The sequence below is a fragment of the Neofelis nebulosa genome, chromosome 2 (genome assembly GCF_028018385.1).
Source record: "Neofelis nebulosa isolate mNeoNeb1 chromosome 2, mNeoNeb1.pri, whole genome shotgun sequence".
NCBI classification, from domain to species: domain Eukaryota; kingdom Metazoa; phylum Chordata; class Mammalia; order Carnivora; family Felidae; genus Neofelis; species Neofelis nebulosa.
In genome coordinates, this window is record NC_080783.1 from 52586106 (window position 1) to 52599839 (window position 13734).

Genomic DNA, 13734 nt, shown 5'->3' on the forward strand with positions numbered 1-13734 from the left:
AGCACAGAGAAACATCACTCATCAATTTTAAGAATATTCATGGATTTTCTACCTTATGTAAGGAGTTGTATTAACTCTAAGGGAATGCAAACATACAAAAAGTAATATTCTGTCTTCAAACACCTTCCAGTCTAACAAAGAATTAACATATCCTGGAATCATTAATCCCCTTCCTGACTACCATAATGTCAGTATAATTATATAGTCTGTTTGTACTTGAACAAATATATGCCTATATGGAGCAGTCCATAGTTCGCTGTGGTTGATATATAACGGCTTTGGAGCAAATGACACCTCACTGAATTATGTACTAGTACAGTTTAACAATATAAATGAATACATAAAATACAAATAAAATATAATTACAAACCAAATATACCTTAATTTCCTTGAAGTTATTATTGAAAAAGATGGGTTTTAGAAGTTGCCTAAAGACTCACATAACAAAATAAAACTGTTTTAGTTCATAAATCCAAAATCCAGAAAGTTCAGGAATCAAGGGAAAGAACAAACTAATCTACTATACATGTAGGCAGGTTGATTTCATAATTATATAACATTGCTAAGGCCACTGGGTCTCTCAGATTATAAACAGTGGCAGGCATTCCTGATCAGATGCCTAAGCTACATATTTTTAGCTTTATTGGAAATGTTGCAAGCAGGAAGAGAATCTTGTTACTTCATTTGTCATCCCACGTATTTACCACCCCTCTTCTCTTCTTAAACATCAGTGAATAATTTGATGCAGAGATTCCATCAAGATCAACCAATAAATACCATCTATAAAAGCCTTAAGCAAAGTCTCACTTCACCATGGCTGCTCCGACATTTCTAAAAACTGCTGCCAATTGTTAATTGAGTTTCCCTAAATCAAAGCAGCCTCAAAATTATCCCTTGTTCTAAGATCTTGTTTTCAGAAATCATTAAGATCTAATAAAGTTATGTATATGAATATGGCAAAGGCAAAGATTCATCGTCATATATTTACATGGACAAGGAACATTATCATAGAGGGAGAGTGACTCTAATAGAAGAGAATTTCAACAGATAACACACTAAGATGTAAAAAATGAAGCATTTCCACTAGAAGAAAATTATAAAAGGGAACAATTTCACAGGCAAATGTGATCACACAATAGAGGTAGCAGATTAATCACTTATGTAATCAAAGAACTCCCAACAAACAAAAAGTCCAGGACCAGCTTAACAGATGAATTTTACCCAACGCTTAAAAAAGAGTTAATACCCATTCTTCTTTTAACCAATATGGAGGTTAAAACACAAAAGTTGTAAGATCAATTTCATCCACAAAAATCAGTCAAGGAATACACAAAATAAAAGGATGCAAAATATAACATCATATACATACAATGTGGAGGAGAAAGTAACAATTTAGTGCCTTTAGAATGGGATCAAACTTAAGTGACCATCAACTGGATACAAATTGCTGTATACTTTGGATGTTATATATGATCCTCATGGTAACTGAAAAATCAAAAGCCTGTAATAGATACACAAAAATAAAGAGAAAGAAATCCATGCATAACACTAAAGAAAGCCATAAAACCACAAGGGAAGAGAACAAGAGAAGAACTACAAAGCAATCATAAAACAAGCAATGAAGTGGCAATAAATACATGCCTACCAATAATTAAAAGTAAATGGACTAAATGCTTCAATCCAAAGACACAGGGTGATTGAGCGGATTCAAAAAATAAGATCATCTATATACTGTCTATCAGAGACTCACCTCAGACCTAAAGATACTACGTGCAGACTGAAAATGAAGGGATAAAAAAACATACATACATGGAAGTGGGGAAAAAAAGCTACAGTAGCAATACTTTTATTAGACAAGATACTTAATACTGTAGCAAAAGACAAAGAAGGGCACTACATAAGGGGTACAATCCAACAGGAGGGTGTAACAATTTATCTACGCACTCAACATGGAAGCACATAAATACATAAAGGAATTATTAACATACATAAAGGGAGGAATTGACAGGAATGCAGTAATATTAGGGGACTTTAACACCCTGTTTACATCACTGGATAGATCATCCAAACAGAAAACCAGGAAATAGTGGCTATGAATGTTACATTAGATCAGATAGACCTAACAGATATATACATTCTATCTAAAAACAGCAGAATACACATTCTTTCCAAGTGCACATGGAACATTCTCCAGGAGTGACCATATGTTAGTCCACAAAACAAGTCTCCATAAATTTAAGAAGACTAAAATCATATCATGCATCTTTTCTGACCACAAGGGTATAAAACTAGAAATCAATTACAAGAAAACAACTGGAAAAAACACACATGTGGAGGCTAAGCAGCATGCTATTAAACAACGGGAAAATCAAGAGATCAAATAGGAAATAAAAAAATACATGGAAACAAATGAAAATAAAAACATAACTGTCCAAAATCTTTGGGATGCAGCAAAAGAAACAGTTCTAAAAGGGAAGTTTTATAGCAACACAGACCCACCTCAAGAAACAAGAGAAAACTGAAGCAAACAACTCAACCTTACATCTAAAGGAGCAAGAAAAATAAGAACAAAACCCAACACCAGTAGAAGTAAGGAAATAATAAAGATTAGAGCAGAAATAAGTGAAATAGAGACAACACACACACACACACACACACACACACACACACAGGGAGAGAGAGAGAGAGAGAGAGAGAGAAGATAAAGGAAACCAAGAACTGGTTGTCTGAAAAAAATCAACAAAATTGATAAATCTTCAGACCAGACTCATCAAGAAAAAAACAAGAGATAAGACCAAAGTAAATAAAATCAGATATGAAAAAGGAGAAAAACTAACATCACAAAAATACAAAAGATTACAAAAGAATGTTATGAAAAAATTATATGCCAACAAACTGGACAGCTAGAAGAAATGGCTAAGTTTCTAGAAATGTGTAATATTTCAGACTGAATCAGAAGGAAATGGAAAATTTGAACAGACCAATTACTTCCAATAAAATTGAAAGAGTAATCAAAGAACTCCCAACAAACAAAAAGTCCGGGACCAGCTTAACAGGTGAATTCTACCCAATGCTTAAAGAAGAGTTAATGCCAATTCTTCTCAAACTCTTCCCAAAATTAGAAGAGGAAGGAAAACTTCCAAAATCATTCTATGAGGCCAGCATTACCCTGATACCAAGACCAAAGACACTACAAAAAAAAGAAACTTATAGGCCAATTTCTCTGATTGACATAAATGTAAAAATCTTCAACAAAATATTAGTAAACCAAATTCTTTTTTTTTGAGTGTGTTATTTTTTTTTATTTATTTTTTAATATTTGAAATTTACTGTCAAATTGGTTTCCATACAACACCCAGTGCTCATCCCAAAAGGTGCCCTCCTCAATACCCATCACCCACCCTGCCCTCCCTCCCACCCCCCATCAACCCTCAGTTTGTTCTCAGTTTTTAACAGTCTCTTATGCTTTGGCTCTCTCCCACTCTAACCTCTTTTTTTTTTTTTTCCTTCCCCTCCCCCATGGGTTTCTGTTACGTTAGTAAACCAAATTCAATAATACATTAAAAAATCATTCAACACAATCAAGTGGGATTTATTCCAGGGATACAGGGGGGTGGGGAGGACTCAATATTCACAAATCAATGTGATACATCAACAAGAGAAAGGATAAAAACCATATGATCATCTCAATAAATGCAGGGAAATCATCTGACAAAGTACAATATTCATTCATGATAGAAACTCTCTACAAAGTAGATTTAAATGAAACCTACCTCAACATTACAAGGCCATATATAAAAAACCCACAGCTAACATCATACCCAATGATTAAAAACTGAAAAGTTTTCCTCTAAGATCAGGAACAAGACAAGGATGCTTACTCTCACCACCTTCACTTATTAACACAGTATGGGAAGTCCCACCCCAGGAATCAGCTAAGAAAAAAAATTAAAAGGCATCCACACTGGTAAGGAAAAATTAAAACTTTGCAGATGACATGGTACTATATATGGAAAACTCTGAAGACTACAAAAAACTACTAGAACTAATAAATATTTTCAGTCTGGTAACAAAATACAAAATTAATACAGAGAAATCAGTTGCATTTCTATATATTAATAATGAAGTAGAAGAGCAATTAAAGAAAACAGTCCCATTTACAATTGCACAAAAGGAGTAAAATACCTAGGAATACACCATGCAGGTGAACGACCTGGCCTCTGAAAGTGATAAAACATTGATGAGAGAAATTGGAGAGGACACAAATGGAAAGATACTCCATGCTTATGGACTGAAAGAAACTGTATTGTCAAAATGTTCATAAATAAATCTGTTGCACTTTTGTACACCAATAATGAAGCAGCAGAAAGAGATATCAAGGAATCAATCCCATTTACAATTGCACCAAAAAGCATAAGATACCTAGGAATAAACCTAACCAAAGAGGTAAAAATCTGTACTCTGAAAACTATAGAACGCTTATGAAAGAAACTGAAGACAACACAAAGAAATGGAAAAAAATCCATGATCATGGATTGAAAGAACAAATATTGTTAAAATGTCTATACTACCCCAAAGCAATCTACACATTCAGTGCAATCCCTATCAAAATAACACCAGGATTCTTCAGAGCTAAAACAAACAATTCTAAAATTTGATGAAACTAGAAAAGACTTCCAAATAGCCAAAGTAGTGTTGAAAAAGAAATACCAAAGCTGGAGGCATCACAATTCCAGACTTCACACTGTATGACAAAGCTTCATCATCAAGACAGTATGGTATTGGCACAAAAACAGACACAAAAATCAATGGAACAGAAGAGAGAACACAGAAATGGACCCACAACTATATGGTCAGCTAATTGTCAACAGAGCAGAGAAGAATATCCAAGGGGAAAAAGACAGTCTCTTCAGCAAATGGTCTTGGGAAAACTGGACAGCAACATGAAGAATGAACCTGGACCACTTTCTTACACCACACACAAAAATAAACTCAAAATGGATGAAAACCCTAAATGTGGGACAGGAAACCATCAAAATGCTAAAAGAACATAGTCAGCAACCCCTATGACCTTGGCTGCAGCAACTTCTTAGGAGACAAGTCTCTGGAAGAAAGGGAAACAAAAGCAAACATGAACTATTGGGACTTCATCAAGATAAAAAGCTTTTGCACAGCAAAGGAGACAATCAACAAAATTAAAAGGCAACTGATGGAATGGGAGAAGATAGTTGCCAATGACATACAGGATAAAGAGTCAGTATCCAAAATCTATAAATAACTTACCAACTCAACACCTAAAAAACAAATAATCCATTAAAAAATGGGCAGAAGACATGAATAGACAGTTTTCCAAAGAATACATCCAGAAGGCAAACAGACACATGAAAAGATGCTCAACATTACTCATCAGCAGGGAAATACAGACCAAATACCACGATGAGATGCCACTTCACACCTGTCAGAATGGCTAACAACTCAGGCAACAACAGTTGGCAAGGATGCAGAGAAAGGGGAACCCTTTTGTGACATTGGTGGGAATACCAACTGGTGCAGCCACCCTGAAAAACAGTATGGAGGTTCCTCAAAAAGTTAACAGTAGAACTACCTACAACCCAGCAATTGCACTATTAGGAATTTATCCAAAGGATACAAAAATGCTCATTTGAAGGGGCACATGCACCCCAATTTTTACAGCAGTGCTATCAACATTAGCCAAACTATGGAAAGAGACCAAAATGTCCATCGACTAATGAATGGATAAAAAAGATGTGCACACACACACACCCAATGGAATATTAACTGGCCATCAGGAAGGAAGGAAGGAAGGAAGGAAGGAAGGAAGGAAGGAAGGAAGGAAGGAGGGAAGGAAGATTGCCATTTGCAGCAACATGAATGGAACTAGAGTGTGTTATGCTAAGCGAAGTGAAATAAGTCAGAGAAAGACAAGTATCAAATAATTTCACTCATGTGGAATTTTAGAAACAAAACAGATGAACATAGGGGAAGGGAAGGAAAAATAAAAGAAGATTAAAACAAGGAGTCAAACCATAAAAGACTCTTAAATACAGAGAACAAACTGAGGTTTGCTGGAGAGAAGGTGGGGGGGATAGGATAAATGGGTGATGAGCATTAAGGAGGGCACTTGTGATGAGCACTGGGTGTTATATGTATGTGATAAGTCACTAAATTTTACTCCTGAAACCAATAAAAAAAATGTTCATACTACTCAGAGCCATCTAGATTCAATACAATCCCTATAAAAATGCCAAAAGCATTTTTCACAGAACTAGAATAAACCTAAAATTTGTATGGGACCACAATAGACCCCAAACAGCCAAAGTAATCGAGAAAGAACAAACTAGGAGGTATCACAATTCCAGATTTCAAGTTATATTACAAATCTATAGTAATCAAAACAGTATGGTACTAGCATAAAAACAGACACATAGATCAATGAACAGAGTAGAGCACCCAGAAATAAACCCACAAGAATATACAATAGGGAAAAGACAGTCTCTTCAACAAATAGTACTGAGAAAACTGAACAGCTACATGCCAAAAAAATGAAACTGGACCACTTTCTCACATCATGCACAAAAATAAACTCAAAATGAATTAAACATTTAAATGAAAGACTTGAAACCATAAAACTAGAAGAAAATATGGGTAGTAATGTGTTTGAAAATAGCTGTAGCTACATTTTTCTAGACCTGTCTCCTGAGACAAGAGAAATAAAAGCAAAAATAAACTACTGGGACTACACCAAAATAAAAAGCTTTTGCACAGCAAAAGAAACAATTAACAAACAAAAAAAACCTACTGAGAGAAGCTATTTGCAAATGATATATCCAATAAGGGGTTAATATACAGACTACATAAGGAACTTAAGCAATTCAACACCAAAAATTTCAAAAATCTAATTAAATAACAGGCAGAGGAACTGGATAGACATTTTTCCCAAGAAGACATACAAATGGCCAACAGACACATGAAAAGATGTTCAACATCACTCATCCCCAGGGAAATACAAATCAAAACCACAATGAGATGTCACCTCAAGCCTGTCACAATGGTTAAAATCAAAAAAAACAAGAAAAACAAGAGTTGGTGAGGATGTGGAGAAAAAAGGAACCCTTGGGACTTCTGGTGGGAATGCAAACTAATGCAGCCTATTAGAAAACAGTATTGAGGTCCCTCAAAAAATTAAAAATAGAATTACTATATGATCCAGGTATCCCATTACTGGATATCTACCAAAAGACAATGAAAATACTAATTCAAAAAAAATATGCACCCATATGATTAGTGTAACCTTATTTACAATAGCCAAGACATAGAAGCAAGCCAAGTGTCCACTGATAGATGAATGCATAAAGATAAAGATGTGGCATGTGTGTACACACACACACACACACACACACACACACACACTGGAATATTAGCCATAAAAATGAATGCATTCTTGCCATTTGCAACAACACGGATGGACCTAGAGGGTAGGATGTTCAATAAAGTAAGTCAGAGGAAGACCAATACCATATGATTTCACTAATTTGTGGAATTTAAGAAACAAAAAAAAGAAAAAAACAGACTCTTAAGTATAGAGAACAGCGGGAGGGAGGTTGGGGACATGGGTGAACCAGATAAATGGGATTAAGTGTACCCTTATCCTGATGGGCACTGAGTAACATATGGAACCGTTGAATCACTTCATTGTACAGCTGCAACTAGTGAAACACTGCATGTTAACTACCCTGGAGAAAAAAATTTTAAAAACAGGACACTTGTGATCATCTCTAATGCACAGAATGATTGAATCATTATATAAAACATTTAAAACTAATCTAACACTGTGTAAATTATACTTAAAAAAATAAAATAAGGGGCGCCTGGGTGGCACAGTCGGTTAAGCGTCCGACTTCAGCCAGGTCACGATCTCGCGGTCCGTGAGTTCGAGCCCCGCGTCAGGCTCTGGGCTGATGGCTCGGAGCCTGGAGCCTGTTTCCGATTCTGTCTCCCTCTCTCTCTGCCCCTCCCCCGTTCATGCTTTGTCTCTCTCTGTCCCAAAAAAAAAAAAAAAAAAAAAAAAAAAAAAAAAAAAAAGTTGAAAAAATAAAATAAAATAAAATAAAATAAAATGCACCCTTCATTTTTTCTCCAGCACTCCACAGTTTCCTGTACTCTGTCCTTTTTAAATTTTTAAATGTTTATTTTTGAGAGAGAAAAGGAGAGAAAGAAAGAGAGAGACAGAGAGAGACAGACAGGTGGAGGGAGGGAAGGACGGAGGGGCAGAGAGAGAGGGAGACACAGAATTCGAAGCAGGATCCAGGCTCCGAGCTGTCAGGACAGAGCCTGATGTGGTACTTAAACCTACAAGCTGTGAGATTGTGACCTGAGCCGAAGTCGGACGCTTAACTGACCAAGCCACCCAGGCGCCCCTGCCCTTTTCTTTTTTGATCATGTTTATCTTGTAAAATAGTCTAAAATTTACATTTTTATCATGTTGTTTACCTCACTCCACTAGACTATAAACACGGTGAGGGCAGTAATCTCTTTATATTTCATTCATTGATATATGCAAGTGTCTCAAACAGAATGTTGGTACTCAAATACCTACTCAATTTAATTAAGTGGAGCTTATCTGGTATGACCAATGCCAAGGACCATAGGAGGAAAGTGTGCCCAACTGGCAGACAGAGAGTCCTGTGAGAAGTGGAGGCTGTGGGCCAGGCCACATAATTAACAAGTGTACCTCACTTCATTTTAAGTGACGTTGAAGTAGAATATGACCATTAATATTCCTGATACTGGACAAGTTTTATGGAACAAAGGGACAGACAATCCAAGCATCCTGACCACTGCTCTTCTTTTTTTACTATCATTAAGAAGGCAGAATAATATCAGTTTCTGGGGTGCCTGGGTCACTCAATCAGTTAATTGTCTGACTCTTGATTTCAGGTCAAGTCATGATTCTAGGGTCATGAAATCGAGCTCCACAATAGGCTCTGTGTTGACGGTGTGGAGCCTGCTTGGAATTCTCTCTCTCCCTCTCTTTGTGCCCCTCTCCAACTCTCTCTCTCTCTCTCTCTCTCTCTCTCTCTCTCTCACCCTCTCAAAATAAATATACATCTTCTAAAAATTAAAAAAAAAAAAAAAAGAGTATCAGGTTCTTTTGGACTCTAGAAGCACTGTACTATTAGCATTGTGAAATACCTCCAGTTACCAGGCTGGTGGGAATGGACAATGCACTCATTATCTTCCCATATCTTCCTGAATAACAACTAGACCTGTTTTAATTTTAATAATGGTTTCTATCACTTTTTAAAAAGTTCCTACTGTGTACCAATCCCAGAGGTAAATGCTTTTGTTTGACATTGACAATATGGCTGAAAGTCAATCACTGTTAACCTGCTACCATCAACACCAGGGTAACATTACAAATGTGCGTCAAGAAACCTCTGCTAAATTGTCATTTCTACTACAAATGTATCCCAACGAAAATACACAATTTTTGATGAACTCTTACTCGTTGGAACAATGCCAAGAAACACAGGAGTAACTAAGTAAGTCAGATCAATTTCCTGTCATACAAATTCAACACAATGTTTCTTTGCGAATGTCTAATGTCAGCCCTTTTACTGCCTTGAAAATGGTCTCAATGATAGGTGAGTCAATTTTGGAGACTAAGTACAATCTCAACTATATAGTATTAAAAAAATCCCTCTTTCATCCCTAACATACAAATGATGGTTACATTAGTATCATTCTATGTTTTTGGTTCTCAACCATCTCATAGCTTTATTCTAGTACAATAAAAAGTGTTAAGGGAAATGAGGAAATAGCATAGGGATTATTGCTTTTAGCATTTAATAGTGTTAGAACCTTGATGCTTGTTTGCATTTGCTTGGAATAAGTATCCAAGGGAAAATTAAGTTCTAAGCGGAGGCTACTATTTGCAATCCCAGAAGGGGCTCCTGGGAATAGTTTGGCTTCTTTGTGGCCGTAGATTTTCTGATGAAGTACACCATTCCCTAATGAAAACGACCTGGCACTGCTCCATAGGATAAAATTTGACCAACGCAAGGAACGTGATGATCAGTTTGGGAATGAGTATTTTAATAAAAGAAACATGAAACTGGCTGTGCTTTGGCAGGACATACCCCCAAACATCTTGAGAGTCATTGTCCTGGCCCACAGATGATCCCTACCACGCTGCAACTGTGCGAGTTCCCACTGACATCACTAACAATGCTGGCATGGGGACAAAGACCTGATCCAAACGCAGTCACGATGGCTTCTGCTTCATTAGAGTCACACGAAAAACAAACCAACTTCCCTGCCCCCACCCTACCCTTCCCTACCACACCGCTGTAAAGTAAAACCTACCTGGAAACAGATCTCAGGCTCAGCAGAGCTACTCAATATGTACATTTCTAGGGAAGCATATAAAACAGGGATAGGAAAATAGCAATTGTAGAAAGGAAAAGGCAAATCTTTAAAAAGAATGACACAGTAAAAATGTGATAAATGTGAAATAAAGAAGATGCAAAATGCGGACTCTGCATTAGCCACATCACAGGATTGCCGAACATCTTAACTCTGTAACAATAGGCCAGCTAGTTCAGGAGGGGATCACATCTGCTTTCCAACCACATTTTATAAAAAGATACCAATGCAGTAAGATTTTCACTGTAGTGGTAATACTGAAGTTTACACATTCATTAATAAAAAACTAGTCTACATTACCCGCATAAATGCTTGATGTGTTCTGCAGTTAGCTACTTTGCTTGACACTTTTATGCTGCTTGTAATCACATCAGATGTTCCATTAGAAGAAAAGTAAAATCTTGATGGAGATTCTATCTTCCGGTTCACATCCAGACTCATGTTATAGAACAAAACTGCAAAAATGTAGAGAGAATTGCAGTTAATGCAAATAAGTACCTAAAAGCATTTATTATTTTTGAAATGAAAAAGTCAAAATGATATCCAGTATTTTCTTATTTCAGTGGCTTTTCAAAACTAACCTGAAATCTGGAAGACGACACATATTGAAAACACAAGTTGAAAAAATTGTTATATCAATCAACTTTTCTCTAGGTTTCTAGTTTTAACTGTTACCATCTTCAGGTATTTACTTAATCTTCCTATATATGTTTCAAAACTACAATACTAAAATTTAACTACTCATAAAAGTTCTAAGTTTCATATTTCTTTGGAATCCTTTTGTTCTTAGAATGTCCAACTAAAGAGCCACAGACAGAATACTGCACTCACGTATCACGTATCACTAATTTTATACACGGTGGGGTTCACTGTTGTTTCTGACTTGAGAGGTTATTAATTTTTATTATTTTTCAAAATGAAAAGTGAACAAATTGTTCAAAAGTCAAACCTATATAAACAGTTCACCCAAAGACATCTCCTTTTCCAGCCCTAGACCCTGATTAGTCTTCTCCATGTTTTTATTGGTTTCCGGTTTGACCTTCCAGTGTTGGTTTGTGCCAAATATAGACATCTTCTGAATAAATATTCTGGAAGTTTAGTAATATTTACTTCAAATACCACATAGTAGATAATCATCTGCTGAAGAATATCCTCAATAAGCAAAAATATAAGGAAAATTAATAAGCATCCAAAAAAATTCCAAGACAGATATTACAAAGAAAGAGCGATTTTTTTTTAATCTAAAAGAATTCTTTCCAAAACAAGCTACATTAACAGTCTGCTGAGATATCGCTCATTATATAGGAGCAATAAATTCATAAGTGATATTTTAAAGAATGTATATAATTCCTGAAGTTTTCATTTACATCTTGGGAGTAACTTATTCTTTCGGAGCGATTTTATCTACTTTTTTCAAGGAAACATAAGGATAAAACCTGTATTACTCCTACAAGTTTCAAATAAATCTTTTAACCTGACTTTTATTTATAAAATAAACAATGAAGTCCCAATCAATTGGCTTCAAAATTACAATAGCAGAGATTCAGTGCCTCAGAGATGAAAGAGTAATTGAAACAGCCATCCACAATTCATCACCAGGAGTTCAGGCAAAAAGTAAAGGAAAAAAGGGTGAATAAAAATCCATTCACAGTAAGTGGCAAAACATCGGTTTTTATGAAAAATGCTTACCATGTGAATTATTTCTCCCAAGGACTCATTCTATGCAACTCTAAAGCTTGCTTTTGTAACAGCGCTGTGATTATTTACAAGTGTCATACATTTGTTTTCAAACATTTTAAAAAATATCTGGTCACAATGGAATCGGTAGTACAACAAAACGGATTTTACATAAAGGGAGATAGTCGTATCAATTCAACGTCTGTCTTTCAGCTAATCCATCAATTTGTCTGTGTTACTGGGGTCATGCCCTGAAAATGCCACTTCTTGTAACCAGGTTAAAGTTTTGCCCACTTTCCTACTACTGTATGCCTAGCCAGGACTTTTGCAGCGCACTATGAAAAGTGAGTCTGTTCTAAAGTAGATACACTAACCTCATTCTATACCTCTCATTACAGGCTGATTCAGAAGGAGGTTTCTGTTACATATCCATAGTTTGATTCGGTGTATTTGCTGCCCTTTGTGATGTTTAGATGATGAGAGTCTGCAGGGCCATGAATACAATCAACTCTGGGTAGGTCCTGGGTGGCTCATGAAGTTTATCTAATTTTAATGTCCAGATAATAAACCCAAGTATGCCACTCTCCTACCATTGGCTAGTTTCATTAGTAGTTATTCTAATACTAGCTTAAGTGTAACATAATTAGGAACATAACCTGCTAGAAAAAATTTAACGTGCATAAAGTCACATATATGTGATTTGAGATTAACCACAATTTTGCATGAGCCCTATCAATACGCTCTTCTCCAGAGCGGGCAACTGAGAGCTACCTATATAAAGGGAATGGACATGGCTCTCAGAAGCTGACAGTCATAGGAAATCCTCAAGAGATGTGTGTTACTTATGAAAATTGAAATCAACGTCTAGGTTTGAGATAAGCTTCTTCACGCACTCAAAAGACAAAATATAAAGGGAACAATCTCCCTCTCAGGACTTCCAATTTAAGCCAGCTCCAGCTGTGAAAGGAGCCCAGTTAAACAAAGAAGAAGCTGTGGTAATGTTCTTTCTATTCTAAAGATATTTCATATATTAAGCTCAGTTTAGCTCACCCCAATACAGCAAGGTGATACTCCTGATTTACTTCTTGTCATAATTTTCAGAAAACTATATACAGCCTCTTACTGTTGCCCACTCATTGGTTAGAGTAACTTGAGAATCCAAAAGATGAGGCAGAAAGGAGTATTCACCTCTAAGGTGAAACAATGTCAGGGCTCAGAAGACGACCATGAGATTAATGAGTGAAGTACACACTCAGGGTAAATTCTGTAAGGCCATCCTTACCAATATAACCTGGAACCTCTTTGCCCTTGTATGAGAAACAGAGTGTTAGATCCATGCACACAGAAGGCAATCCATTTTCAACACAGTCAAAATTTGTTCTATTTACTGACTCAGGATGTTTTAAAGAAGCTTCAACAATCACTACAGGTCTTGTCCTAAGAAGGAAATAAAATTAGCAATATTACTTTTCCTTTAGAAAAAATTGGATTTGTTTTTTCAGTTTCCATTGACAAAGTAACTTCATGAAACTGCCTTATTAGTAGTAAGTGCATATATATACTCAATTACATTTCTGTGAATGAATCAAGAGAAATTTTCATTTGAGTTTC

At 36.0% G+C, this 13734-nt stretch overlaps 1 protein-coding gene across 1 annotated transcript in view; it reads right to left on the reverse strand.

Annotated features, from left to right (window-relative positions):
• Positions 1-13734, reverse strand: part of ITGA4 (integrin subunit alpha 4) — a 94940-nt gene that overhangs the window by 40954 nt on the left and 40252 nt on the right. The window contains exons 14-15 of the mRNA XM_058712382.1: positions 13406-13560; positions 10747-10901 (exon numbers count right to left, since the gene is read on the reverse strand). Of these exons, the coding sequence (XP_058568365.1) occupies positions 10747-10901; positions 13406-13560 (310 nt within the window). The remainder of the gene's footprint in view (positions 1-10746; positions 10902-13405; positions 13561-13734) is intronic.